General features: G+C 33.9%; 13 protein-coding genes across 13 annotated transcripts; 9 read left to right on the top strand and 4 right to left on the bottom strand.

Moving 5' to 3' along the window:
- Positions 1 to 155: 155 nt before the first annotated feature.
- On the bottom strand, positions 156 to 340 carry HYPBUDRAFT_151188 (uncharacterized protein). The gene has a single exon (XM_020220370.1). It carries the CDS (start codon positions 329 to 331, stop codon positions 167 to 169), a length of 165 nt encoding a protein of 54 aa, XP_020078478.1. The 5' UTR covers positions 332 to 340; the 3' UTR covers positions 156 to 166.
- Positions 341 to 753: 413 nt separating this feature from the next.
- CRL1 (Rho family GTPase) lies at positions 754 to 1,765 on the top strand (the record flags this gene model as incomplete). The annotated part of the gene is made up of 1 exon (XM_020223182.1): positions 754 to 1,765. Exon 1 carries the CDS (start codon positions 809 to 811, stop codon positions 1,763 to 1,765), a length of 957 nt encoding a protein of 318 aa, XP_020078477.1. The 5' UTR covers positions 754 to 808.
- Positions 1,766 to 1,982: 217 nt separating this feature from the next.
- On the top strand, positions 1,983 to 3,552 carry HYPBUDRAFT_116325 (sphinganine kinase). The gene has a single exon (XM_020219161.1). It carries the CDS (start codon positions 1,992 to 1,994, stop codon positions 3,453 to 3,455), a length of 1,464 nt encoding a protein of 487 aa, XP_020078476.1. The 5' UTR covers positions 1,983 to 1,991; the 3' UTR covers positions 3,456 to 3,552.
- Positions 3,553 to 8,409: 4,857 nt separating this feature from the next.
- On the top strand, positions 8,410 to 11,164 carry HYPBUDRAFT_8791 (uncharacterized protein). The gene is made up of 2 exons (XM_020223807.1): positions 8,410 to 10,139; positions 10,783 to 11,164. The coding sequence occupies exons 1-2, from the start codon at positions 8,445 to 8,447 to the stop codon at positions 11,020 to 11,022; spliced, it is 1,935 nt and encodes a 644-aa protein (XP_020078475.1). The 5' UTR covers positions 8,410 to 8,444; the 3' UTR covers positions 11,023 to 11,164.
- A 379-nt stretch (positions 11,165 to 11,543) lies between these two features.
- On the top strand, positions 11,544 to 13,473 carry HYPBUDRAFT_151186 (glycogenin glucosyltransferase; the record flags this gene model as incomplete). The annotated part of the gene is made up of 1 exon (XM_020220369.1): positions 11,544 to 13,473. A coding segment is annotated over exon 1 (1,739 nt), but the record flags the coding sequence as incomplete, so codon positions are not given.
- Positions 13,474 to 13,877: 404 nt separating this feature from the next.
- TIF (translation initiation factor eIF4A) lies at positions 13,878 to 15,177 on the top strand. Its single transcript, XM_020223806.1, has one exon. The coding sequence runs from the start codon at positions 13,899 to 13,901 to the stop codon at positions 15,090 to 15,092; it is 1,194 nt and encodes a 397-aa protein (XP_020078473.1). The 5' UTR covers positions 13,878 to 13,898; the 3' UTR covers positions 15,093 to 15,177.
- A 317-nt stretch (positions 15,178 to 15,494) lies between these two features.
- On the top strand, positions 15,495 to 16,608 carry HYPBUDRAFT_151184 (uncharacterized protein). Its single transcript, XM_020220368.1, has one exon. The coding sequence runs from the start codon at positions 15,563 to 15,565 to the stop codon at positions 16,487 to 16,489; it is 927 nt and encodes a 308-aa protein (XP_020078472.1). The 5' UTR covers positions 15,495 to 15,562; the 3' UTR covers positions 16,490 to 16,608.
- A 130-nt stretch (positions 16,609 to 16,738) lies between these two features.
- DUT1 (bifunctional dITP/dUTP diphosphatase) lies at positions 16,739 to 17,221 on the top strand (the record flags this gene model as incomplete). Its single annotated transcript, XM_020218264.1, has 1 exon — positions 16,739 to 17,221. One exon carries the CDS (start codon positions 16,739 to 16,741, stop codon positions 17,219 to 17,221), a length of 483 nt encoding a protein of 160 aa, XP_020078471.1.
- A 399-nt stretch (positions 17,222 to 17,620) lies between these two features.
- Positions 17,621 to 19,156, bottom strand: MRS7 (Mrs7p; the record flags this gene model as incomplete). Its single annotated transcript, XM_020219928.1, has 1 exon — positions 17,621 to 19,156. The coding sequence occupies one exon, from the start codon at positions 19,154 to 19,156 to the stop codon at positions 17,621 to 17,623; it is 1,536 nt and encodes a 511-aa protein (XP_020078470.1).
- A 354-nt stretch (positions 19,157 to 19,510) lies between these two features.
- HYPBUDRAFT_151182 (uncharacterized protein) lies at positions 19,511 to 20,783 on the bottom strand. The gene has a single exon (XM_020220367.1). It carries the CDS (start codon positions 20,735 to 20,737, stop codon positions 19,733 to 19,735), a length of 1,005 nt encoding a protein of 334 aa, XP_020078469.1. The 5' UTR covers positions 20,738 to 20,783; the 3' UTR covers positions 19,511 to 19,732.
- Positions 20,784 to 21,529: 746 nt separating this feature from the next.
- Positions 21,530 to 23,725, top strand: HYPBUDRAFT_100909 (uncharacterized protein; the record flags this gene model as incomplete). Its single annotated transcript, XM_020218082.1, has 1 exon — positions 21,530 to 23,725. One exon carries the CDS (start codon positions 21,530 to 21,532, stop codon positions 23,723 to 23,725), a length of 2,196 nt encoding a protein of 731 aa, XP_020078468.1.
- A 308-nt stretch (positions 23,726 to 24,033) lies between these two features.
- Positions 24,034 to 25,081, top strand: HYPBUDRAFT_151181 (NADPH-dependent methylglyoxal reductase GRE2). Its single transcript, XM_020220366.1, has one exon. The coding sequence runs from the start codon at positions 24,046 to 24,048 to the stop codon at positions 25,063 to 25,065; it is 1,020 nt and encodes a 339-aa protein (XP_020078467.1). The 5' UTR covers positions 24,034 to 24,045; the 3' UTR covers positions 25,066 to 25,081.
- A 7-nt stretch (positions 25,082 to 25,088) lies between these two features.
- On the bottom strand, positions 25,089 to 26,726 carry HYPBUDRAFT_154465 (aldolase; the record flags this gene model as incomplete). Its single annotated transcript, XM_020222041.1, has 2 exons — positions 25,089 to 26,579; positions 26,679 to 26,726. The coding sequence occupies 2 exons, from the start codon at positions 26,724 to 26,726 to the stop codon at positions 25,089 to 25,091; spliced, it is 1,539 nt and encodes a 512-aa protein (XP_020078466.1).
- Positions 26,727 to 26,949: the final 223 nt, after the last annotated feature.

The raw sequence follows: 26,949 nt of genomic DNA, 5'->3' as shown, positions 1-26,949 counted from the left end.
GGCTTGGTTCGTTTTGTGATGATAATTATTTTTTGGTTTTATTTTTCTTTTTTCTTGTTCTCTTCCCGTTTTGTGCAGGCCATACCTCGAGGCAATTTTTTCCTTTTTTATTTTGTTTTTACTCTTTCTGTTGATATCCCGGTGTCTGTAGTCATGTTTCCACCGTTTATGTTGCCCACCGTTTGTCCAATAAGCGATACACGATCCAGCCGGATCCAGGTAGACGAGCAGTGGTGAATGTGGTTTGCCAGATGCTGTACTGATTGTTGATTGTAATACTTTGATTTGGGCATTGATTTAGTGTAACGTACAAGGCTAAATGCTTCGGCATCTCATAAAAGAGATAATATGCAACCAATATATGATTCTAGATTATCGGTCAATCCCCGGCATCCAATAGCAGTCTAGAACTTGCAGTTGATGATCTCGGAATAATCTAGATTTGTAAATGGGATATAAAGTACCTCATCGAGTTCCTGAGTATAAGCGGGCAAACGTATGCCAACGTCCTGCTCAGAAAAAGAAAAGACATTCCATGAATTCATATATTTACCCTAGTTCACATGGTTTGGCGAATTGGTTAGGCGAGCTTTGCTCTTTCCCCCCGATTACATAAGCGAGTAGGGAGGCCATTACCTAATCAACAAAAAATGAGAACGAAATACATCATAATTTAACAGTTATTGTTTTCATATAAACAAAAAGCACTCTATTTATATCATTCTATTATTATCATTTAAAATAGATAAATCCATCAAAAAAAAGAGAGTGCTTGAATTAATCGAGTTAATATAATTACTTGTTCATAATGATGAAGAGTCCAAAAAATGAGAATAGACAATCCTTTAATCCATATGATAATGTCAAACGTCAATCATTAATGGATAAGCAAAGAAAAGAATATTATCAACGGTATAATTCTCCTAAGATTATAATTAATGATGATCCAGTTATACCAGACTATCCAATTCAAGCAACTTTTAAAAAAAATTCTAATTATAATATGAAAATAGTTGTTGTTGGTGATGGTGGATGTGGAAAAACTTGTCTTTTAGTAAGTTATGCTCAACAGAAATTTCCAGAAATTTATATACCAACAGTTTTTGAAAATTATGTAACTAATGTTCATTGTCCAAATGGTAAAATCATTGAATTAGCTTTATGGGATACTGCTGGTCAAGAAGAATATGACCGTTTAAGACCACTAAGTTATCCAAATGTTGATGTTTTACTTATTTGTTTTGCTTTAGATAATTTAATTTCTTTACAAAATGTTAAAGATAATTGGTTCCCAGAAGTTAGTCATTTTTGTCCTGGTATCCCAATTATTTTAGTTGGAACTAAATCGGATTTATTCAGTGATATCGATCCAGATTTACCAATGCAATTAGCTACTGATATTAATGCTATTGGTTACATCCAATGTAGTGCTAAAAATATGTTTAATATAAAGACAGTTTTCAATTTTGCTTTAAATCATTTCCAGAAACAAAAAGAATATCAAGAACAAGTTGAAAAACTGCTGAAGAATAGATTATCAAAAGTTATTCATTCTAGAAATCCAAGTAATACCTCTCAAAATAGGAAAGGTCATTTCAAAAATACTTCTTATGATTCAACCATTTTATTAGATGCTCCTTTAAATGAAGATGATTATCAATCAAATCCTTATGGGAATTTTGAAAATGCCAATAAGTATAACGATGATGAATTTGCATTTACAAGAAACGATAAAAAGAAGAAGAGAAGGTGCATTATCTTATAAGCCCCGTTCTTCCTTGCATGTTGTATTATAGTTTTAATTCCTCTCTGATTTAGTTTAATAGATGACTTTTTGTGATGTACGTGTGTTTTCGTATAATTTTATTTAAGTATTATTTTTTTTTGTTTTATATATGAGTGTGTTTCAACCAGTGCACGTAGTTTTGAAGTATTTAATATTTTTTCTTTTAATGATGTTTATCAGTTAGTTCAGCCCTTATAACTAAACCATGACACAACAGTTCGTTGCAAAAGCATCGATTGAATCACCTTCAGGGGAAAAACAAACAGAAGCCACCGTTAAAGATGCCGGGAACAAACCAAATGATCATTATAAATCAAGGTTATCTCCATTGAGGTATAAAATACGTTCTAAATGTTTACCAATTGTTCGTAAAGAAACAGAAATATTATATTCATTACAAACCAAATTACGTAACCCAATACTTGATTTTTATTTTGCTTGGACTGCCAACTTAGCCAGTCACACTTTCTATGTATTAATGTTACCATTGCCAATTTGGTTTGGTGCAGGGAAATTATCAAGAGATTTAATTTATGTATTGGGATTTGGAATATATATTACTGGATTTTTAAAAGATTACTTATGTTTACCAAGACCAAGAAGTCCACCATTGCACCGTATTACCATGTCGAGTTATACTGCACAAGAATACGGATGGCCATCAAGTCATAGTGCCAATGCAACTGCAGTTACTCTTATATTATTTTTTGAATTATATAATAAACGTCAAGAATTAACTCAATTGGAAAATATATCATATAATGGGGGGTTAATAATATATTATGTTTCATTAATCTTTGGTAGATTATATTGTGGGATGCATGGATTTTTTGATATTTTCACCGGATCAATAATTGGAATAGTGGTATTTTTGGTAAGATTTAAATTTGGATTAGTATTTGATGAATGGTTATTGAATTCAAGTCGTAATGATTCAATAATTGGATGTTTGGTCACTTTATCAATGATAACAATTGGATATTTATCAATGATTCATTATCATAGTGAACCAGTTGATGATTGTCCATGTTTTGATGATTCAGTGGCATTTATCGGGGTATTGTTAGGAATTGATATTTGTAATTGGACCAAATGTTTTAGTAATGGAGGTTCCGTAGAAGAATTGATTAGTATTCCATATAAACAAGATTTTGGAATCTTTAAATCTTTAATTAGAGTATTAATTGGAATTGTATTAGTTGTTGTATGGAAAGCAGTGTCAAAACCAATTATCTTCACTATATTACCACCAATATATAAAAATATTGGAATTTATTTGCCTAGAAAAAATTATACCAGTACCGCATTTAGTGAAAAGACAACCAGACAAATTAGATCACAATCGTTATCAAATATGAACCATGAATCGATTGGAGGGGAAATCAACAACTTGATAAGAGACGTCATTGATCACGATAAAAAAGATGAAGTTGGTCCAGAAAACGATATTGACATATATGAAATGTTAGACTACCAACAATCAAATTTGAAAAATCGTAATCCTCCCAAGGAACAAACAAAAGAAAAGGAAGAACCAAAAGTCAGTGGAGTTTTTAAACCCAGATTCGACGTCGAAACTATCGGTAGAGTGCTAGTCTACGCTGGCGTGTCCACGGCTGCCTATTGCGGGTTTGACATTGTCACTTACAATTTGGGACTCGGTGCTTGATTCCATGCGTGGTTCGATGTATGGAACCCTCATCTCCTCCCCACAAAAAACAACAAGAAAGCGAACAAAAAAAAAAAAAAAAAAAAGAACAAATGGCAGCAATACACCCATACACCATCTTATATATTCCTTCTCACATATGTTTTAATAATTACATCACTATTTTGTAAAGCAGAAAGACCACTTCATTGCGCGTATGAGTAAATCCATGAACACGTCAGACTAAATGCTAATCTAGAGGGAGACTGCCCACAGGATGCGCTGATGCTTTGCTCATTCATTGCTGAAATGATGTTAACAAGTCCATGATGTTGACTTAACAAATATTGTTACGCACGGAAGCTTATGTAAGACTTTTTGGCTGAAAAGATTGGAAAATACGGCTCAAGGAAAGCATTTCGAGCAGCTAGCAAGAGCATAAGTTATAATACATGAGCATCGATATGAAATTCTGTTGCAAAAACTGTTACTTTAAACAAGTTATGGTGCGTAAAATAGTCAAACTGAAACAAAATTGAAAATACAAGCCTCCAAATAGAGTTAATCTCGTTTATGTCTATTGTGTTCTATTGTTAGTATACATTGTTAAGCTAAATTGAAGGAAAAGTAGACTTGGCTGGTCAACGAGTCAATAACTACTGTTTTTGCAGACATTTACTCGTTGTCACTGCAGTTTGGTATCACTATCGACGCTTTTATTAGGTCACCTTCAAGTATACGTGATGGATTTGGTCATCGGGGCCATTTCTTTGTTTCAGTAACTTCGTTGTGTATACAAATATTGACTCTTCTTCTTCTTTTTTTTTTTTTTTTTTTTTGTTTTTTTTTTTTTTTTTTCGATCTTTGCCATTTCTTTAAAACTCAAATTCTCTTTATTTTTTTTGATTTTATTGTCTTTCGATATTTTTTGGGGTAATTTTTTGGTCCTTTTGGTAGTACTTTCTTTTTTCGGTAAACTTATTTAAACTGCAGTATTTCCTGGTAATTTTAATCAATCTTCTTTTCATCAGCATTGCAATAAAAGAGATCTCTCCGACAGAATCCCCAGCATTTGCTGTTGTTGCTAATCATTTTTTTTTTCTTCCTATTTTGATTGTTTTTTTTAGTTAAAAAATTCCGCGTGGATCACTTTTTTTAATTGATCTTAGTTTTTTTTTCCCTTTCTCTACACATTTTTTTTTAGATTCTTCTATAATTGAAGGGTTCAATATTTGTCTAGGGTCAAGTATATCCAGGAAACCCATCCTTGTTGATAAGACTTAGCTGGTTTGACTATTGGTCCGTTATTCTTGTTAAAAAGTACTGCTGCTAGTGTTGCCGCTTCTATTTGAAAGAACCCGTTTGGCTTTCAGGTTTTGTCTTACTATTCTTTGTCTTACTACTCTTTGTCTTTTGTCTTTTTTTTTTTTTGTCTTTCATTTGACACATTGACATCGACAACACCGATTAAATTCTCAGACAAAAATTAATTACTATCGGTATTATTTTTTTTCGTTTTGATATTATTTTTTTTTCGTTTTTAATTTTTTTTTTGAAAAGTTTTGCTTCTCTTTTTTGTTGTTTTATTAATTATTTGTTCTTTTCCAGTTATTTTTGGTTGGCTGATTAGGTGGATCAAAGTTTACTGAATTTGTGATAATTGGGAATTAATATACTCAATTACTCGAATTCACGGTGTGGGTGTTTTTATTTTTAAACTGACTTTCAAACGTTCACCAATAACCAGTTTCCGTTTCGTTATTTTCTTGTTACATTTTCTTTAATTAATTTTTTTTTTTTTTTGATATTTTTTTTTTTTCTCTTTAGATATTTGTTCTTTTTTCTTTGGTTGTTGTGACCTTGATTTCTCCTTTTAATGACTTCTCCAAAATCGAAAAGTATTGAATCTAGTAATTGCAAGTTCTTAATGGTACCAATTGAAAGTCAAGTTAAAAAACCAATTAAATTGAGACAAAAAAGGTAAAAAGAAGAAGACATAATCGAAAAAAGTAATGTCAAATATACCAAATCTACCGGAAGACGGTATTATCAATCAGCTTAATCATATAAGCAATTATGTTAATAAAAGAATTGATTATATTGATTCAAAATTTGAATCAAATGTCCAAGCAATTAATGAAAAATTAATTGATTTATCAAATAAATTAGATCAAGTCGTTAATAAAACAACAACAGGATCTTCAGTTAGTAAAGATGCTTTAATTACTAGCTCTAGACTATTTGAAATCTTTAATAAACATATGACTAATCTAACTAAAGAAGTTAATGGGTTAACTAATTTAGGAGATGTCGATGTACTTGAAGAAGATGAAGAAGATGAAGGAGAAGATGTTGTTGATGTTGTAAATAACGTTGTTGGAGATACTTCAAATACAAATAATCAAGCAAATTCATCATCCAATTTTCAAGAATTTAATAAACCATGGTCAAAACATTTTAATATTAAATCACCTGCTCCACAACCAAATTCTGCCCCTTCATCTCCCTTTATGTCAAATCGTTTTACTTTTGACTTTAATACTTTCCCCTTGGAGAGAAGTGCTTCTTTTAGCAGAATGATTCCTTTAAATGAACTGACTTCAATACCGTATCAAACAAATCCACAAACCCATCCTCAAGCCCATCCTCAAGCACACCCACAGGCCCCACAAGCCCATCCTCAAGCACACCCACAAGCCCATCAAATTCGTCATCAATCCCAACCAACTACATTAGCACAATCAACACCCGCGCCTCCTCAACAACTACAACAAGATTTAGTCATTTCAGCAGGAGCCACTAATCTATCTAATAAAAAATTGACTCGAATGAAACCAAATCAAAAGAGCCAAAGCATTCCAATTAATAATTCTAATCCTTACATACTATCCCTAGCACTGTCTAATCTATTAAGTACGAATAATCCTCCAGGAACGAATTCCAATGGAGGCAATAACCCTCCAGGTAAATCAACAGCAACATCAACTAATAGTGGGAATAACGAAAATACTAATTCAAATCATAGCGATCATTCAGTTAGCCCTAATACAAATAATACCAATACTCCTGATGGAAATAAAAATAATGAAGGTAATATCTATCAGTTAAATAATTTCGAGCATGGAAATGACGATGCAATAGAACAATTAAATAATCCTACATCACTTGAATCAAGTATCCATCATCATGATATAAGAAAATACGAATCACTACTGGAAGAATCTGCCAAAAAACGTCGCAAAAATTCTAAACCAAATTCAAATACTACACCAACAAGTAATACTCCAGACACATTATCGCCATCAATTAAAACAAAAATTGGTACGAGTGGTGGAGGCGGAGGTAATAAATCACCCATCAATAAAGAAGGAATAATTTCAATTCATTCAGGATTAATTCCAAATAAAAAATTTAATAACGTACCCCAATATAAATTAGAAAAGTCACTTAAAACAGTTCATGAAATTTGGCAAGAATACGAATATGGTCTTAATGATAAACCACCATTAAAATTATTAGAAGAAAAATATAATACGAAATGGAGAAATGAAACTGAATCACGTACTTTTCTAAGAAGGAAAAAAATATATGAAGCAATTCAAATTGGTAAAAATAAAGGTTATGATGAAGATGCAATTGTTGAAGAATTAGAGCAATTAAGAACTTATACTTATTTTGATCATATAAAAAAAAGACCTCTACAATGGCTATATTCAAATATCCCCTCTAAGTACACTAATTAATGACGTTTACGAATAGTACCAGGTAAAAATATTACCACTCGCCGCAATATAAAAAGCAAATATTGTTGTGTTGTGTTCTTTTTTTTTTTTTTTTTTATTTTGTTTTTGGTTTTTGTTCTTTTCCCAATATTTTTTCTTCCTTTTATTTTCAATTCTTTTCAAAAATTATTCTTTTAACGTGTATTACATATAACTTTACAATAGATTGCAAATTTAGTTAGATGTCTGTAGGATAGTCAATCGTACTTTCAGCTGGAACGCATATACACAGACATTTCTGTTATTTCTCTGTTTCCTTTTCCACCAGTTGGGTCAATTGGGAACTAGGTAAATTGGATTAATTACATGAAGATTATTGTACTAAGACGTTTCGTTCATTACACAGGCTGACCCTTTATCATTTAGATGTCGGTTATTTTATTTCGGTGCTGTTCTATCGCACTTTGTGCGAGCCGATCGGCAATTAACTCTGTGCTGCTTTGAGAAAAAATAACGAAAACCAAATAGAGAAAATAACGAAAACCAAATAGAGAAAATAACGACAAAAAATTATGAAAATAAAATATGAAAATATTAATGCAAAAAAAAAAAAAAATAATAAGAAATAAATTACTAAGAAAAAAATTAATAACAAAAAGAAAAAAAATACAAAAGAAAATAATGAATAAAAAATAATGAATAGGAAAAAAATAAAAAACGAAAACAAAAAAAAATTAATAGAAAAGAAGAAAATAAAGAACGAAAAACAAGACTAAACCTCCCCGTTTTATTGTTCAACAGGGGAAGATTTTTCTTTTTCTTTTAGATTAAAAGGTTAAACTGTACCATGACGCAAGGCCAACATCGGTTCTAGCACCGATCATCAAGGATTGGCGATTTTTCAAGCAATTAAACGGTTGCATGGGGTCCTGTTGACTTTGTGAACAACCTTATGTACCCAGTATAAAACCCATCATGAGGATTGACTATCTTATCCAATTGTCAATTGTTTAATTTTAGGCGTAGAAGCGAAACATATTGTGTAAGTAACTGGTTGCAAACGGTATTGGCGAGGTGCACTAATTCAAAAGATGAAAAAAAAAAGGTACGGGTGGTTCTTCCAAAAAAGAGAAAGAGCGTAGAAAATGAAATGCCCGACAATGGTGTACGGGTGTAGGCGTCCAATCAAATCACCCGCGAGTTTGCTTACGAGCTCATCTGATAAGAGAAAAAAAAATTGTGCATCTCATCTTCAAAGCTCCATATTTAAATCATATACGTTGATAACATGGCCCCTGCAGCAGCAGCCGAACCCTTGGAAGGTAAGAAAAGATCAGTATCGCCAGGTCGAGAAGAAAATGAAACGAAAAAACCTAATTTAGATCAAGGTAAACAGAAGAAGAAACAACCTAAAATACATAAAAGAAAATATAAAGCTAAAGAAGTTGATCCAACATCTCCTATGGGGGTACTTCAATATGAAATCAAAGAATTACTACAACAACATGGTCTAGAAGAAGAATCTATATCCAATGACATGAGCTCAATTTTAAATGATTCTGAATCTTTCAATAAACACCATCGAATTGTAGAAAATGCCAAAATATTAAGATTAAGTTCAAATGGTGATGGTTTAACATTAATTAATCATCCAAACAAAGAAAATGGTAAACAGATTGCTCTTGTTCCATTTGGATTACCAGGAGATATCGTTAAAATAAGGGTGTTCAAATCTCATCCATTATACGTTGAGACTGATTTATTAGAAGTAATTGAATCTAGTCCTAATAGAAACGATTCTTTAATTAATTGTCGTTATTTCGGTAAATGTTCTGGTTGTCAATATCAAAATGTTGATTATAATCAACAATTAATTTTCAAAAAACAAACCATTGAAAATGCTTATAAATATTTAGCCCCAATATTATCCAAGAATGATCAATTACCTTCTATAAGTTCAACTGAACCAAGTCCTTTACAATTTACTTATAGAACCAAATTAACTCCTCATTTCAATTTACCTTATTCTAAACCAGTATTAACAACCCCTCCTAGTTTAGGGTTTGGTGCAAAAGGTAAGCCAGCTTGGAGACCACAAGCTCAAGGAGGTGATTTTTCTGTTCTTGATATTGAAGAATGCTCAATTGGTACTTCGATTATTAATCAAGGTATGAAAAATGAACGTACTAAATTTCATAAGGAATTCAAAAATTATAAAAAAGGTGCTACCATATTATTAAGAGAAGACACTACTACTTTAACTAAAGAAGAAACCTTTGATGAATCAAAACATCCAGGTTCAGTCAATCAAGAAACTCAAGAAATTTCCAAAATTGAAATTAATATAGAAAATGATGATTCCAAACACGAAAAATTGATTAAAACTTGTGTTACTGACCCAAGACAGATTGTTACTGAATATATCAATGGATTCACTTTTGAATTCTCCGCTGGTGAATTTTTCCAAAACAATAATTCGATTTTACCTGCGGTTACTAACTATGTTAAAAATAACTTATCAATTCCAAATTCATTACCAAATGAACCAAATTATTTGGTTGATGCTTATTGCGGTTCTGGTTTATTTTCTATCACCTGTTCCAAAAATGTCTCTAGGGTTATCGGTGTAGAGGTCAGTGCTGATTCGGTAAAATTTGCTGAACGTAATGCTAAAACAAATAATATTGAAAATGCTACTTTTATCGTTGGTAAAGCAGAAAAAATCTTTGGAAGTATTGACACTCCTTCAAATAGAACCTCAGTCATCTTGGATCCTCCAAGAAAAGGTTGTGATGATGTATTCTTAAATCAATTAAGTGATTATCATCCTGCTAAAATCGTCTACATTAGTTGTAATGTTCATTCTCAAGCAAGAGATGTCGACTGGTTCATCAATAAAACCGGTAACGGTAAAGACTATTACGTTGAAAGCATCAAGGGATTTGATTTTTTCCCGCAGACTCACCACGTTGAAAGTGTTGCAGTCTTAGCATTGAAGTAGTAGCTTATCTGTATATTATTTAATAGAATGTATTCGTTTATTTTGCATGCATATATATTTTGCAACTATTGAAAAAAAAATACAGCACGTGATAGAGGGCACAAGCCCTAACAACAGTGCGACTACCGAAAAAATCTCGACAGCCAAAAAAAAAAAAAAAAAAAAAAACAAATACAGTGCGGGTTGCACACAGTTTGTGAAAATTTTTGTTGATGGACTTCATTAAGGAAAAAAAAACTGCTAGTTGAAATATAGTAGTATTTTGTTTGTTCATTATCACATATTAAACATCAGCCAAAATGGAAAACGATAAAGGTCAATTAGTATGTAATAGTTCCGTCATGACAGTTTTTGGGGCCTCACTAAATACATGAAGTAATGATATAATACTGAATGAACCCACCGGAGATACTAGCAGGGAGATACTGGCAGAGAATCAAGAAACGTTATTGAGTCGAAAAGTGTCAGTCGAAGACGCTAATGAAACATTACCAAATGTTGAGTATTAAGATATTTCCTTATCAAACAAAAGAATAGATGAAGCCGATTTAATCCATATATTAGTCCATGTATTTAGATCAAGAAGACCCATTTCAACATAACTGTATACTAACAATATCAATAGGTCGAATTATACGTCCCAAGAAAATGTTCTGCTACCAACAGAATCATCAAAGCTAAAGATCATGCTTCTGTTCAAATCAACATTGCCAACGTTGACGAAGAAGGTAGAGCTATTGCTGGTTCTAACACCACTTACGCTTTAGCTGGTCACATCAGAGGTAGAGGTGAAGCTGACGATTCTTTAAACAGATTAGCCCAACAAGATGGTTTATTAAAGAACGTCTGGTCTTACTCCCGTTAAGTTATGATATAACGTGCATTTCCCTCTAATTTATAAAATAATACTAATATCAAATCATTAACTTGATAATGTGTTTCCTTTTATTGAAAACGTTATATGTGTGTATATCTAATTTAATGTCATAAAAATCTATAAGGTACCCATGTTGTATTGTAGAAATAGACTTCCTTATCCCCCGATCTTTCTTAAAGACCGCAAAAAAAAAAAAAAAAAGGGAAAGCACCCATCTGTATCCCTTGATACAAGGACAATACTATAGAATCATTCAGTCTATTCAAACTATTCGAGTGGTAACCTCCACCCATCAAGTTGAGTAGTAAATATTCGCCCAACAGCGGGAGTTCCCCCACAAATGATTGTCCATGTTGTCTCAGATATTCGAAATGGTTAATTTCGGGGCCAAAAATAAACACTTCTCGGGGCAATTTAATTATTTAAATAATGTAAAATCTGCCCCTTATAATATTATTATCTTTAGTAGCATACTTATTATCTAAAAGTATACTGGGGTTATAATTTCCCAGTGATTCGTCTCCTGTTCTCTTTTAACCAAAGTTATACCGTCCATGACGAATGCTGTTGTCTCACTATTATATAATACCAATTATTTACCTGGTGCTATTGTTTTAGGGTTAGCAATCCGCAAAATTATTGCAATTACTGATTACGAAGTTACATTAGCATTATTAATCGATAGAAATAACTTTAACGAATATCAATTAACCTTATTATCGGAAATATATGATGAACTAATCGATGTTGAGCTTTTCACTTCTCATTTATCGGACAAGTTATCTCACGAATTAGGTAGGCCCGAATTGGACAAAACATTCACCAAGATCCAGTTATGGTCACTTTATGATAAGTTCGATAAGATTTTATATTTGGATGTTGACACATTACCAAATATTCCCAGAAGTAACGAACAGGGATCAATTTTGAATTTGCTAAAGGTTGACTTCCCCGAAAATAAGATCTTAGCTGCGCCTGATAGTGGATTCCCCGATGTTTTCAATTCCGGGGTTTTCTTATTGAAGCCCAATTTAGTCGATTACTATAATTTACTTGCATTGGTTAATAGTTCCAATTTGGAAATATCGTTTGATGGTGCAGACCAAGGTTTATTGAATCAATATTTTAATTCGCAGCCAGATTGGGTAACCGACCTTTTAAATGCCCATACTAATAATATAGAATTTATTAATACAACGAAAAGTTCCAACTGGGTTCAATTACCGTTCTTATATAATACCACCCCTTCTGCCCAGTATGAATATCTCCCAGCGTATAAGTATTTTGCTAATCCAATTGAAAATAAGGTAAATGATGAACCAACAAATTTTGATCACCAATCTCAATTGGACTCAACTAATGAGACTTTGAATAGATACCATTCTGCTGCATTCAATTATTATGATGGTCCAGATACTCAAGTGAAGCTAGTTCATTTCATTGGTCCCTTTAAACCTTGGACCTCATCTTCAAAAGAAGGTATTTTCAGCAATTGGTGGCAGATTTGGGATGAAAAATTCGGTGGTAAAAGCATCGACAGTGTCATATTTGACCAAGGAAACTATATTTTTTCCCAAGATTCTCCTACTGAATTCGATGAACAAATTGATGACGTTTTAGAAGAAATCGAACAAGTTGCAACCACTCACCAAGAAATTGATGTTTCTAAGCCTGCTGATTTATGTGATCCTAAAAATTATCAACATATTCCCGGCATTTCTCAAAATGCAGATTCCACTTGGGACCCCGCCAAAGAACCCCCACCGAAATCCGAAACTTTGAAAGACCCGCCATTCATTGAAGATTTCAAACCAATTATTAATGCCTGGGATAATGGTAATCAAGAACAACAGAAAAATGAAATTATTGATTACCAAGGGTCCCCGGTATCCCCAGAAAAAATTCAGGAAATCTCCAAAGATCTAGCAGCCGAAAACTCCCATATTGGTCAAGAGTTTGGCTACCATAAAGACCAGCAGCCAGAGCGGGTTTTCGCCCATGATTCGGATTACATTCCAACTCACTTGTTAATGCCTCTACAAAAACCTGAACCACGTAAAGTGATGGAAGACGATGACCCCAAAATGGATCCAGTGGAAAACTTGAGCAACGATGCAATTAGCTTCAACAAAGTCAACGAAAAGCTAATGAAGTTGGGTTTGGCAGAAGATGTCCTTGTCCCAGAAGAAGAAGAACAAGACGACGCCGTTCTTGGTGCCGAAGATATCAGCAAAGCCCCCAAGTTATTCCCGTGGGAATTCCAAAACAGTATCAAACCCGAAAGGGTGTTTGACTAGTGTATCTCTGCTTTTCTCTATGCCCTTTATAATAAAAGTTTATTTATACCCACCGTAAGCTTTTAGCAGCCATCCTTACGCCTTAACCTAACCACTTAGCTACAAAACTCATGCTCGACCCCCTCAATTATATAACGAATCTAATGCAATAGAACGTAATTGATGGTATTTCAATGTAACTGAAGGTAGTTAAAGGCAATGATAGTAGTTTAAGGCAATAAGAACGTAAAATGGAGAAAGGAAGATGTACGGGTGCCAAATTAAACCGCGCCGCGCACTACCAAAAACGTACGGATCTTATCACGTGCTCCGGGGGATTACCCGGCCGCTCATTACTTGATTTACAGATAAAAATTTTTCAGTCTCACACCAAAAACAAAAAAAAAAATTGGAAAAAAATGAGAATTGTAGTGAAGGGAAGACCTTGTAAGTATAGGGAGGAAGAAGGAGGAAAAAAAAAAAAGTTTGTAAAATCATTACACATAAGAGCAATCTGCTATCAAGTTCAACCCTTTTTCCTTTTAAATTTTATATAAATTTATATTAGCTGTTGATAATAAATACAATATGTCTTCCAACGGTATTACTGAAGTCGATTCTGGTTTGATTGAATCTAACTACGACAATGTTGTTTACTCTTTTGATGATTTAAACTTGAAACCAAATATCGTTAGAGGTATCTTTGGTTACGGTTACGAAACTCCATCTGCTATTCAACAAAGAGCCATTTTACCAATCACTGAAGGTCGTGATGTTTTAGCTCAAGCCCAATCCGGTACTGGTAAAACTGCTACTTTCACCATTTCTGCTTTACAAAGAATTGATGAAAATGAAAAATCTACTCAAGCTTTGATTTTAGCTCCAACTAGAGAATTGGCTTTACAAATTCAAAATGTCATTACTCATATTGGTTTATACTTGAATGTTTCTGTTCATGCTTGTATTGGTGGTACTTCCACTTTAGATGATGTTGAAGCTTTCAAATCCGGTGTTCAAGTTGTTGTTGGTACTCCAGGTAGAGTTTTAGATATGGTTGAACGTGGTGTTTTAAGAACTTCTAAAATTAAAATGTTCATTTTAGATGAAGCCGATGAAATGTTATCTTCTGGTTTCAAAGAACAAATTTACAACATTTTCAAATTATTACCAACCACTACCCAAGTTGTCTTATTATCTGCTACTATGCCTCAAGATGTCTTGGAAGTTACCACCAAATTCATGCAAAACCCAGTTCGTATCTTAGTTAAAAAAGATGAATTAACTTTAGAAGGTATTAAACAATTTTACGTTAATGTCGAAGAAGAAGAATACAAATTTGATTGTTTGGTTGATTTATATGATTCTATCTCTGTTACTCAAGCCGTTATCTTCTGTAACACTAGATCTAAGGTTGAAATGTTAACCACCAAATTGAAAGAACAAAGTTTCACTGTTTCTGCTATCCATGCTGATTTACCTCAATCTGAAAGAGATACCATCATGAATGAATTCAGATCTGGTTCCTCTCGTATCTTAATCTCTACCGATTTATTAGCTAGAGGTATCGATGTCCAACAAGTTTCCTTGGTTATCAACTACGATTTACCAGCTAACAAAGAAAACTATATTCACAGAATTGGTAGAGGTGGTCGTTTCGGTAGAAAAGGTGTTGCCATCAACTTTGTTACCGATAAAGATGTTGTCATGATGAGAGAAATTGAAAAATTCTACTCTACTCAAATTGAAGAAATGCCAGCTGACATTGGTGCTTTATTAAGTTAGGTTAACGAATCAAAAAAAAATTTCACTACTTTTCTTTTTTTTTTTTCCGTTCTTCTTACTATATCTTTGATTAATTTGGCATGGGAAAAATCTAATCAAGCTTAAAATTGTTTTCTTTTCTTTTATATATATTTAAAACAGATTGCTAGGATTTTTTCTTTAAATTCAGTCTTCTTTTTATAAATTAAGAACGATTCATGGTCGTTCTTTGTTGTAAATTCTAATTTCATTTTTTTTGAATATATTAATTTCATCATTAAACTCTTGCTTCCGTAGCTACTTTATATGCTTTTGATAATTCTATTATTATAACCGTGGTGTCCGGGCCTACTGAACAAGCTAAAAGTGCAAGTGTGTAAAAACGTATTCTCAGGAGTAATAAAACATATCAATGATCATTTAATTGTAACCGACCTTCTTATACAAACTATTGATAGAATCCTTCCTTCATGAATTCAAGCTTTTTTTCAATGCCAGGAGGATTTCCAAGTAGTCCTCCCCGGCCAACGGAGTCATCGAGCCATTACCCGCCACCACATGAATCGAATATAGAGGGACAGGATCCCCAGTTCTTTGAAACTTCAGCACAAAAAGTCATAGATCACGAACAATCACTAAGTTTCGAAAAGAAACATTATCTTATTCAAAAATCAAAACATCAATATCATGCATTAAATCAACTAGATACCTTGGTTATCATTATAGCCGGTTATCAACTCATAAAATATTGTCACTCGGCAAGTGTGTTCCCAATAGTATTACACTTGATTGTCCAAAAGCTCTTGTGCCCAAGCTTTGTCAATAGCAGTGAAAGATTGGGGTTGGCCAGTGCCATTGACCATATGACTAGAGATCATAGGAATGAAGAAGTTATTGTCAATGGTGTCACTAGACCAACTAAGGATCAGATAATCTCACAACTACTAAGAGGTACTTGTAAAATCATATACTGGAAGTTTATTATCACTACTGTTTTCCATACTTTTTTTGTAGCTGGCTGGATGGTACTGGTTGCAGATTCGGGAAACTTAAAGAAAATAGAGAATGGTACCTGGTGGTTTGTCTCATTTATCAGCGAATCAGTGCCGCAGAATTATAATCCAGAATCAAACATCTGGTATAAATTATGTGTGCTTGGCTTACCGGCTTTGATAGTTAGTGATTTGGTTATTTTGTTCATTCAATTGACCATGTTCCAGGGTCTTTACCGGCAATCAACCATATTTTTCAAAGATCGCAAACTTAATGAAGAAGAGGTTGACATTGTCAGAAGCCAGGACGAATGTTTAAAGTTGTCCAATACCGACTTCAACATTTTCGAAGATCAGAATGGCCTACCTCTAGTATTGCGAGTAAAGCTATACGAATCCCTCAGCAACGATGCATTTCTCAGTTAACCTTTGCATACACTTATTAATAAAAGCACTTTTCATTTCTTCCCTACGTAGGCTTTGACTGTAAAACTTTAAGTTTTGATGCAAAAACTATTGGAACTGATATTTCACACAAAACGCGGAGTGTTGGAGCATTTTCCAGATTTTTTTTTTTTTCACTTCCTAAACGCGTACGGTATATCTTAAATTTTCAAAACTATTTCTTTTCTTTTCAGCTTTTAGTTGAATTACTAAACCGACTTATTACTTACCATGACTGCTGACGAAAGAACCCTTAAGAAAACCAAGATTGAAACTGATGCTCAAGACTTGAAAGTGCTTTTGCGTTCAGAAAAAGCTACTTTACCAACCAAAGGTTCAGCATTAGCTGCTGGGTATGATTTATATTCATCAGAGGAAGCTGTTATTCCAGCTCAAGGCCAAGGTCTTGTTGCCACTGATATCAGTATCATTGTCCCAGTTGGTACTTATGGGAGAGTTGCCCCAAGATCAGGATTAGCCGTTAAACACGGTATTTCAACTGGTGCTGGTGTTATCGATGCTGATTATAGAGGTGAAGTTAAAGTTGTTTTATTTAACCATAGCAAAAAAGATTTTGAAATTAAAAAGGGTGACAGAATTGCCCAATTGGTCTTAGAAAGAATCATCAATGCGGATATCAAAGAAATCAGTGCTGAAGAGTTAACTAATACCGAAAGAGGAGCCGGTGGGTTTGGTTCAACTGGTACTAACTAATAAGAGCAAACTTATTTAAATGTATAATAGAGAATTTTAAAATAATGTCAAAAATTAATCATGATGAATGTAGATTTCAAGAGGATGAATGTATATACAAAGAAATTATATAATCGTTTTATTTTTTGTTTTCGATTTTTACAATCAATGAAGAAGTAATAGAATAGCTAAAAAAGCAAGAAACTCATAAAAGCGAATATAATGTGATAAATAAATATATTGGTAAGAATCGATAATGACAATGAAGTATCGTTTTAGGTGTTATTTTTTTTGTTTTTTAAAAAATTTTCATTTTTTTTTTCTAAAGTTTTATTGGTTTTATATCAGAAATCATCCAACTGCAACAGGAAGCATCCTGAATTATAAACTAATCAGTATTCAGCTATTTTGGTTGTGAAATTATTTTTCTTTTCCTTCATTTTGTTTTACACCTTCAGTTTTTTTAACATTTTTGGTTTCGGATTTATCATCTTCATACTCAATCTTCATACCTTCACTGGCAGTGTCTTCATATTCATCCAAGTTAATTTCATCTCTGACTTTATTAACAGTATCTTTCTCTCTGTAGTTTTCTTCATTAATCAATTCTTCTTGTTCCTTCAAGATATTCAATTTCAATTTCGAATCATCAGATAATTCTAATTTAGCAACATTATAAACTTCATCAGGAATGGAAGATAATACTGCCAACAAAGCATCATAGTAAGTTTCGATGGTACGACCATGATCACCATAAGTATAAGTAGATGCTAAAATTAATAAAGTAGAAGGGATTTTTTGTCTTAATCTTAGATCTAACCAAGTAGCTAAGTCTTCTCTTAATCTACCAGGAGAGACATCGATAGATTTGATACCTCTTTGCAGACAAGCCATTTGTAATTCCGGAACAGTTAAAGATTCAACCCCTTCATAATCAATTGCTTTATCATCTTTAATAATAGTTAATAAACGATGTCTAATTTGATAACGTAAAATCGAATCACTACCAAAAGGTCTTAAAGACATATATTTAGCCATTGCCACTAATTGAGGTCTTGATAAGTTATCTAAAACTTGATCATTTTTGAATAATCTCGCAACTTGAATTAAATGTTCATTTGTTGGACTTTTACCCATTGAAATAGTATGGAAGAATGAAACAAAAGCTTCTCTTTCTTGTTCAGTAATTTTTTTAGACAATTTCAAACCACTTTCTTCCATAGTTTTCTTTATATAATCCGAAGTTGAAACTCTTGTTTTCGATAATTTAGCTCTTTTAGCTTTACGATCGGATTTCGATTCATAAGTTGATGGTAATAAATTAGGAAAGAGTTTAAGGGCAATTGGTAATAATAATTCAGCAAATGGAACCAAAATAAACATTGAAAATGGTACTAATCTAATAACATCAACAATGGTTCTACCTAATTGAGCAGTTTCTCTTCTTGATAAACCATAACCAGCAGCCACTTTAAATAACAATTTAGTAGAAACTTTTATTTCGTATCCTAATAATTTAGTACCACTCCAATAATGTTGAGCTTCATGCTTAACCTTTTCCCAAATAGTTTTTTTCTTTTCAGTTTCTTCCACTGCTGTATTAGAAGAATCTTCGGGGTTAGTGGATGGGCTAATTAAGGATTGATTTGATTCGGGTTTTGCTGGTTGTCCAGAGGTAGGATCTCTCTTTATTAACTCAGCATTCTTAATTTGGTCTTCATTATTCTTTATTGGGTTTTTAGAAGTTGATGAATTATATCTTATAAAAGACGCTATTAATGGTAAATTAACAGTTTTTGAATTCAAATTATGATGTAAGCCCGGAGTTAATGGATAATTGCAACGGGAAGAATACAATCGAATGCTGGAAAGTGAATGTAGACCTAAAGCTCGGAGCAATAGTTGGTCAGAAGACAAGCGACCGATGGAATTTTTCAATAATACTGGCGAGCTCATTGGAAAGACACCAAAATATATTAGGAGGCAAAATTACAAATTCAACAGTAATAAAGCAAAAAAATATATAATTGCAATGAATGGATCAATGAAGCACAGCTTATACCACCAAAGTATGATTATAAAAGCTCTTAGTCTTAATAGAAAGTCGAAAGACTGAAAAAAAAGAGAGGAAAAGAAGTAATCCAGCCAAAAAGACTACAAGGAAAACCAGGCAAAAAAAAATATCGCTAAAAAACNAAAAAAAAAAAAAAAAAAAAAAAAAAAAAAACACTGAAAAAAAAAAAAAAATGAATATGGAGGTGAGAGAATAAAATGGAAAAAACATTATCCAGGGATCAAACAGGAAATATATCAAATAAACGATGTATATCAAATTGCTACTTATTTACATACTTATAGACTGCAATCAACACGGTCAGTGCTGTTAGGCTAGAGGGAAGTGAAGAGTGCAAGAGGCATTGTAGTTGTATCTTTATTTTTTTTTTCTTTCGGTATTTGCCATTTTCGCGGTGTACGGGTGTGTGTACGGGTGTGGGTTCGAGCACCGGATATGCTTTAGGATAAACCAGTAGTCTACTCGAGCTTGCCCTGGTCTTTAGACTCGCCATTGACCCCAATGATGACCACCTTGTCCAATAAGGTGTGGTAGTCTTGGTCTTCTCCGTCGATGAAGAGATTTAAGCTTTGCACTTTTTGGAAACGCACAAACTTCAATTTGGCTTCGTACCAGATTGTTTCCGAGTCTTGATCAGCAACGGTGATTTCTTCAATGTGAGGGGCGTTCGAATCGTTTGCGTCATCAAAGGAGATGATATTGTTATGATTTGGCCAGACTTTCAACAAGTTTGGGACCTGGGTCTCGTTTTGCAAGTCCTCTTCGTCGAGTTCCATGGATTCTTCGTGCTTGTAAGATTCTGGTTTCTTGAACGATAATAGCACCGAGTAGACCTTGGTAATGTGAGTGAATGGTATGTAAAATAGCAATTGAGAGTCAGAATCAGAGTATACCGTACTTGGGCGGGTATCGTTTATTCTGAAAACGTTTTTCACGTCCAGTTCTTCACTCTTGTATAATGGTACTGTATTCAAGGATTCGAATTGGCCCGAGTATAAGTAATCATTTAATAGTTCATATCCCTTGGGTATATACGACGAAATATCTTTGTAAATCACACTCTTGGTAATGTCGGCCCCACCCCCGTTGGAGCCATTCCCCTGTCTTACCTCGGCGTCGGAATCGTTGTTGGCAAGGTCACTGAATTCATCTAACAGTTTGGTCAATTCTGGAACATTGGCTCCCTGGATACGTTTAGTTTCCTCACCATTCACCAAAAATATAAAAGTAGGAATACTGCTAACTTGATATCTCCCGGCCAATTCCCTTTCTTTATCCAAATCCACTCTAACAAATTCAATTTTAGCGTATTTGCGGTCGGGATCATTATACAATTGATCAACAATTGGTTTGATCGCTTGACATGGTCCACACCAGCCTGCAGTGTAATTGGCTACCAAGTACTTATTGTGTGACACATACTTCTCCCAATCATTCTTAACAAACTGAATCTCTTTACTCATCTTAGTTAAGTTCCGGTAGTTCAAAGGTGGCAACAGATAGTTCACTAGAGAAACCAAAAAACCAAAGAACAAAAAAAAAAAATGAATCCAACTAATCCTTGCGCTTTTTCCTTAACAATGTACTTTTTTTCACTCAAAATGTAAAAAGTACAATAGGAACATTTTTGTAAGAAAACAACTCTATTGACTAAATCTCAGGTTGTTACCTTCTGATTTATAAATTCTTTTATATTCATTTTTGCTTTCTCTGTTAAGCCTGTTACTTAAAGCTAATTAGCTCCTTTGGAAAGAGAGACAAGCGTATTTGCCTTGGTTTGAAAAGCAGACATATATCCGCATCTCAGTTGAGATCATTACCTTGTCAACTCAATTTAGTCTTGTTCATTGCATTTTTTAAGGATTTTCAAATAATATCGAAAAGTCAGCCTTGCTTGAACCCTTACCGACCAATGCAAATTCTATAAACCACCAATGTCGCCGTCTAAAACTCCAATATCCCCAAATTCGCGACTAATATCTCCTGGCACGAATTCAAGTATGTCTTTTGATGATTTAGATCAAAAACAATTGATGACTCCTGTCAAGGCTGCTTCGGCATCTTCAAAAACTTCCCTGCTGCCTTTGGCAGCTTTGAAGATATCCAATGGTACTAATTCGGGCTCGTCAAGTCCTGGTATTCCCATACTATCAGAATTCAATAATTTATCTGACGAGGATTCAAAATACGAAAATAACCCCAATCATTATAATCAGGCCAAATCGGATCACCCCCAACCTGCCCCCACTAATGAAATGTCTGATAATACTAGGAAACAACCCCATTCCCATTACAGGAAAGTCTTGCAGTCTCAGAAGCCAAAAGCTGATGGATTCGAATTCGATATTTCCTTGGATGAAATTAAAGAGGAAAATCCGGATCGGCTGCCACCAGGTAATAAAGAATTAAGTCAAGGCATCAAAGAAGGAGACGTTCAACCATCAAAAGACGTCCCTTCCAATATATTGGTTACTCCTCCGGGTGGTGAAGCAAATCATGATAACGATATAGTACCGACCTCCTCTGACCCAATTTCAAAATCAAGCAACAAGTCACCTAATATCGAAACTGATGAAGACCAAATCTTACTGGCTAAACATTTGACTTCATTATTTCTCGATACAAGGCGTGTTTTACGTGCTGAGCATAATATTGTTGATCCCCTCGAAGACACTTCCTATATAAACAATATCAGCAAAATTGAGAGAGGTAGAAGAGACTCCTCCTCAAATGTCGTGATCTCAAGAGATACCATAATCCGTGCTGAGAAAGTCAAATCCTCAATCGGCTTAAAATACATGTATATTCAAAGAATTTATGATTGGGGTAAACTACATCAAGAAGATAGCATACATTCTGGAATTGAAGGAGTCTATAACCCTTTGCAAGTGATCAGGAATCGTAAAATTAAGGCTAAACATAAAGAATCAATAAGACCATTAAGTATAAAGACTATACCGCTCGCATGTAACGTTTTTAGTTCGAAAAATAGTGGTGAACATAAAAAAAATTGGCATATGTTATGGGCAATTGAATTATCAGAATTTGTTTTCGACAAGTCTTGGAGAACTGAACACTGGAATGAGTTGAAAAAACCAAATGGTGAATTATGGTTTCCTTCACCTGCCTCATATTCCTCCTCGCTAAAGAAAAATAAACCAAGAAGGAGAGATCGATTACATGATAAGCTATTTAAAGAAGACCTGCCCGATGATTCTGATTCCTTAAATTCGATTTCCCAACCAGGTTCCCAATTTGATAGCGAAAAAGGCAAAAAGATCAAGGAAAGACGACTGTCAAGTATTCAGTCTTCAAGTAGTGATAAAAGCCGAATATTTCAATTATCAAGATCAAAGTCTAATAATGCCAGTAAAAAGAAAACTTTAAGTGACAAAGTTAAGAAAAAACTCTATGGTGCAAATATATCCTCTTCGTCCTGGTCTTCTGATGAAGAAGTGGACGCTTCTAAACAATCAAATAGCGATGATTCACCAATCAAAATATTCAAGAAATTTCCCACGGGTCCCCGTTCGACTCCAAACCTACCCCTTTTAAAAACTTCTTCAAATTCAGAAAATACCAACAAGCATATATTTACTATTGATTCTTCCGCTAATGATTCCAAAGCTGCTAATGGTGTCCCTGCTATCAAGGTAGATTCAAATGATGATTCTACAGAGACGTCACTAGATATAAATAAAATTACTTTCAAACCAGTTGAGTCTAAACGTATCATCACAGGTGGTGATCTTGATTTGAGTCCAACTGAGCAAGTTGAGGATGAAGTGAAATTGAAGTATAACACACTCACTGACGAATTTTCAAATGTAAAGTCTGCTCCTGTACTAAGAGGTTTGAAAGAACGTCAGTTATCGATAATAGACTCTCGTCTTAACTATATCGATAAAAACTTATTCTTAAAATTAAACTTTCTTATTAATATTCACCCACAATTATTAGATAGAGTTGATTCAAAGCTAGATGATATTCTACAAAATCACGTTCAAAATGTTTTCCAATCAACAGTTCAAATCAATGATGATATCCTACCAGCTTACGAAACCTTATTTAATGGGTTTTTGAATGAAATAAAATCACTAATTCACGTGGTTAACGAAAACTATGCTGTTAGAATCGATAACTTGTTGAGTAACAGTGATAGATCCATCGGTGAAATCAACACTTCGCTTTCCCTAGAATTGAGAAAAGTTAATGAAAAATTGGACAAGTTAAACGTCTCCTTATTCAGCAACATCGTTACAGAAACATTCAAAGACAACGATTTGACAATGAATTTCAGTGAAAGTGGGAACTATAAGGTCTTATATTTCTGCTTAGAAAATTTAATTGTCATATTGTTGAGATTAGTCTGGGTGGTGGTCAATATTTATAAATTTTTCATTAACATTCTTAAACTCTTTTGGAAGATTATAACATTCCCTTTTTTATAATATCCCTACTCTAAACTTGTCTTCACATTCATTTTCAAGTCTAATCATTTATGTTGGGCAACGTTCAGATAGTCAATAGTCAAACAACGAGATTTATTAAATTAGTCATAAACAATTAACATAGTATATTGCGTTTCTGTAGTGAGTGTTTTTCTTTTTTTGGTGCAAAATATTGTCGCAGCCAATTTCCGGACGTACTTGTTGTTGCATAATCAAAATGATTTTTTCGTTTTTTGACATCCAAACGCATTTCCGTAATGTTAAGAACTTCCATTCTCTCTACCCAATTTATAATCCATAGATATTAAGGAAGGTTGAGTATGCTGGATACGGTATTTGTATCTGGTGCTACGGGCTATATAGCTCAATATGTTGTCATATACTTGCTCGAAAAGGGATATGAAGTAATTGGTTCGGTCAGGTCTAAGGAAAAAGGTGAAAGATTGGCTGGTCAACTCGAGAACAAGAGCTTTAAATATGTTTTAATTCCAGATATTGGGGCCAAAGGTGCTTTTGATGGTGTTTTAACTACTCATCCTGAGATTACAACTTTCATTCACACCGCATCTCCCTTTCATTACAGTACCAACGAAATAGAAAAGGATTTGATGCTTCCTGCTATTCACGGAACTCAAAATGCATTACTGGCAGTAAAGACATTTGGTTCGAATATAAAACGATTCGTTCTAACTTCGTCTTATGTTTCAAACTGCTCGTTTCTGGATGATAACTCTAGTAATGTAACCGTGGACGAAACTAGCTGGAACCAGATTACATGGGAAGAAAGTTTAGAAAATGCTTTCAACGGGTACTATGGCTCTAAAAAGTTTGCTGAACAGGCTGCGTGGGATTTCATGAAGAAAGAGGATCTTCCTTTCAGTTTGACTTGTGTCAATCCTTCTTTGGTACTTGGACCGCAAGCATTCGATTTATATGCAAAGGGAACGGTTAATACATCGGCAGAAATGGTCAATGAGATCTTAAAACTAAATGTTGATAGCCCTATACCAAAAATCAAGGGCCCTTGTATTGATGTTAGAGATGTTGCTAAAGCTCACTTGGCTGCATTCGAGAATGAGAATACCAAAAATCAAAGGTTGATTATATCTTATGAAAGGTTTACCTCTCAGGGAATCTTGGATATTATTCGTGAAACTTTGCCTGATTTAAGGAGTAGCTTACCAATTGGAACTCCTGGTGGCCAAATTGAAGCGTCAAGAAACACATGTATCATAGATAACTCGAGAACAAAGACTCTTTTGGGCTACAACTTTATACCTTTGAAGAAGACTGTAACTGAATCAATTGAACAGGCAATTAGAGCCAATACATATACATAAATAGAAATATATACCCATTTAAACTATTGACTCGTTCTCGCATCACTTAAATTTGCTAACTCTTCAATGAACCTATCGGCATTAATGAAATATTCATAATAGTTATACAAATGCTCATTAGTAACGGCGGAGGACAAAGCTTCGGAGACAGATGAAGTAATGTCACTCTTGGCACCTTTATTAATTGTTTTGAAGATTCTATTTCTAACAAAATATTTGTTCAACTGAATTAGCTTTTCATGTGCTTGCATGTTTTCAGTGTGAAACTCCAGATCGAAAGAATTGAAAGTTGAATCGATATAAAGAGTATCAAGTTTTTCGTTCAATTCAATATGATACCCTTTGGGGATATAATTTTCACCGCTGTCTATCAAAACTCCAATAATCTTGTATTTTGTTCGAATATCCGTCATCAATTGTTTCATTATTGATAATTTATCGTTATATTCAACTTCTTTAATCTTCCCAACATCTAACATAATTCTGGGGGAACTAAACTTAAGCTTTGGGTGCATGTAAATCGTATCAATCAACTCAACCAAATCTTCTAAATGCAATTCAGAATTGATTTGCAATATTGCAAAAGTGTCCTCATTTCCAATTGTTCCAACAACGGCCACAGTTCCAATTTTGGTTACTGACAAAAATTGATGCTTTTGAGAAGATGCAAAAATAGCATCCAAAGCACAATTGATTTTATGCTTGTATATATCTTTATTGAAAATTAGGTTGCAATCCAGAGTATGGAACCCAATGCTATAAGATAAACCAGAAACTAATTCCCTGTGCAATTGAGACTCAATCAATGTCGAGCTGACAAATCCGAGACAATAAAGATCAGATAGATATTGGGGAGTAATAGTGTCTGAAGGATCACCAACAATTGGACAAATCTCTGCCAACTCACAAAGTAGAGCACGACATATAGGTATCCCTTGTTCTATTTCATAAGTCATGACAGAGTTTATTTTGTCATTAATTTGATTATAATCATGATTGTACTTCGACAAGTTTGTTCTGATAGCAAACATTAGATTCTTATATTTCAGGGAATCTTCACAGTGGTATAAACTAGCAACTTGAGGTGGAAGCATGTCTTCTCTTGGTAAATCACTAAACTTCTTCCCAATAAATTTACCGACCCACTGAGCACAGGCTTTAATCTGATTTGGATTCTGAACAAAGTCCGGTCCAGCAACCACCAAAAGCGGATTTCTGAATCCATTATTCTCAACTGAGCTGATATCCCCTGATAGAAGATTTACCAAGTTTTGTCTATACCTGATAATCTTCTCCTTCAAAGCTTCTGATAGAGGGAAAAGAAAGTTTTGTATCACCTCGGGTTGGGCAATAGCTAATTGGCCCCTGGCTGCTAAGCTTAGTCCTGACCCCGATGTGGATAAATCTCTCGATGAAGAGGGTAAGGGAAATGTTGTTCCATAAACCCACTGCGGTGCCAGCTGAAGAGAACCAGACTTAGTAGATGCCGGGTTTCTATCTCCATACCCAGCACCCTCTTGCGTATGCAAATTCTCAATAGCCAACTCCTCGATATCAGACGATTGAACTCGCTCTAAAGTTGTTATAATGGCTCTATCAATCGGGCCCTCCACTTTCTCTCTGATATCTGATTCCAGCTTCAAGCCCTTTTGAAACTCCATGATACTAATAGCTACCTATGAACTCTTCGATTATATATCTACTGAAGGAGAAACTCTTCGATTATATATCTACCGAAGGAGAAACTCTTAGAATTACAAAAAAAATTCCACAGATACAGAAAAATTTGCAGCCTTATTTCAGGATTTTTTTTGTTTTCGAACGCACTGAAAAATCAATTCAAAAAAAAACATCGAAAAATAGTCAAATCCGACAACAGATACT

Source organism: Hyphopichia burtonii (assembly GCF_001661395.1).
Source record: "Hyphopichia burtonii NRRL Y-1933 unplaced genomic scaffold HYPBUscaffold_1, whole genome shotgun sequence".
In the NCBI taxonomy this organism is placed as follows: Eukaryota; Fungi; Ascomycota; class Pichiomycetes; order Serinales; family Debaryomycetaceae; genus Hyphopichia; species Hyphopichia burtonii.
The sequence above is the reverse complement of the archived record's forward strand: the minus strand, read 5'-3'. Positions and strand labels throughout refer to the sequence as shown.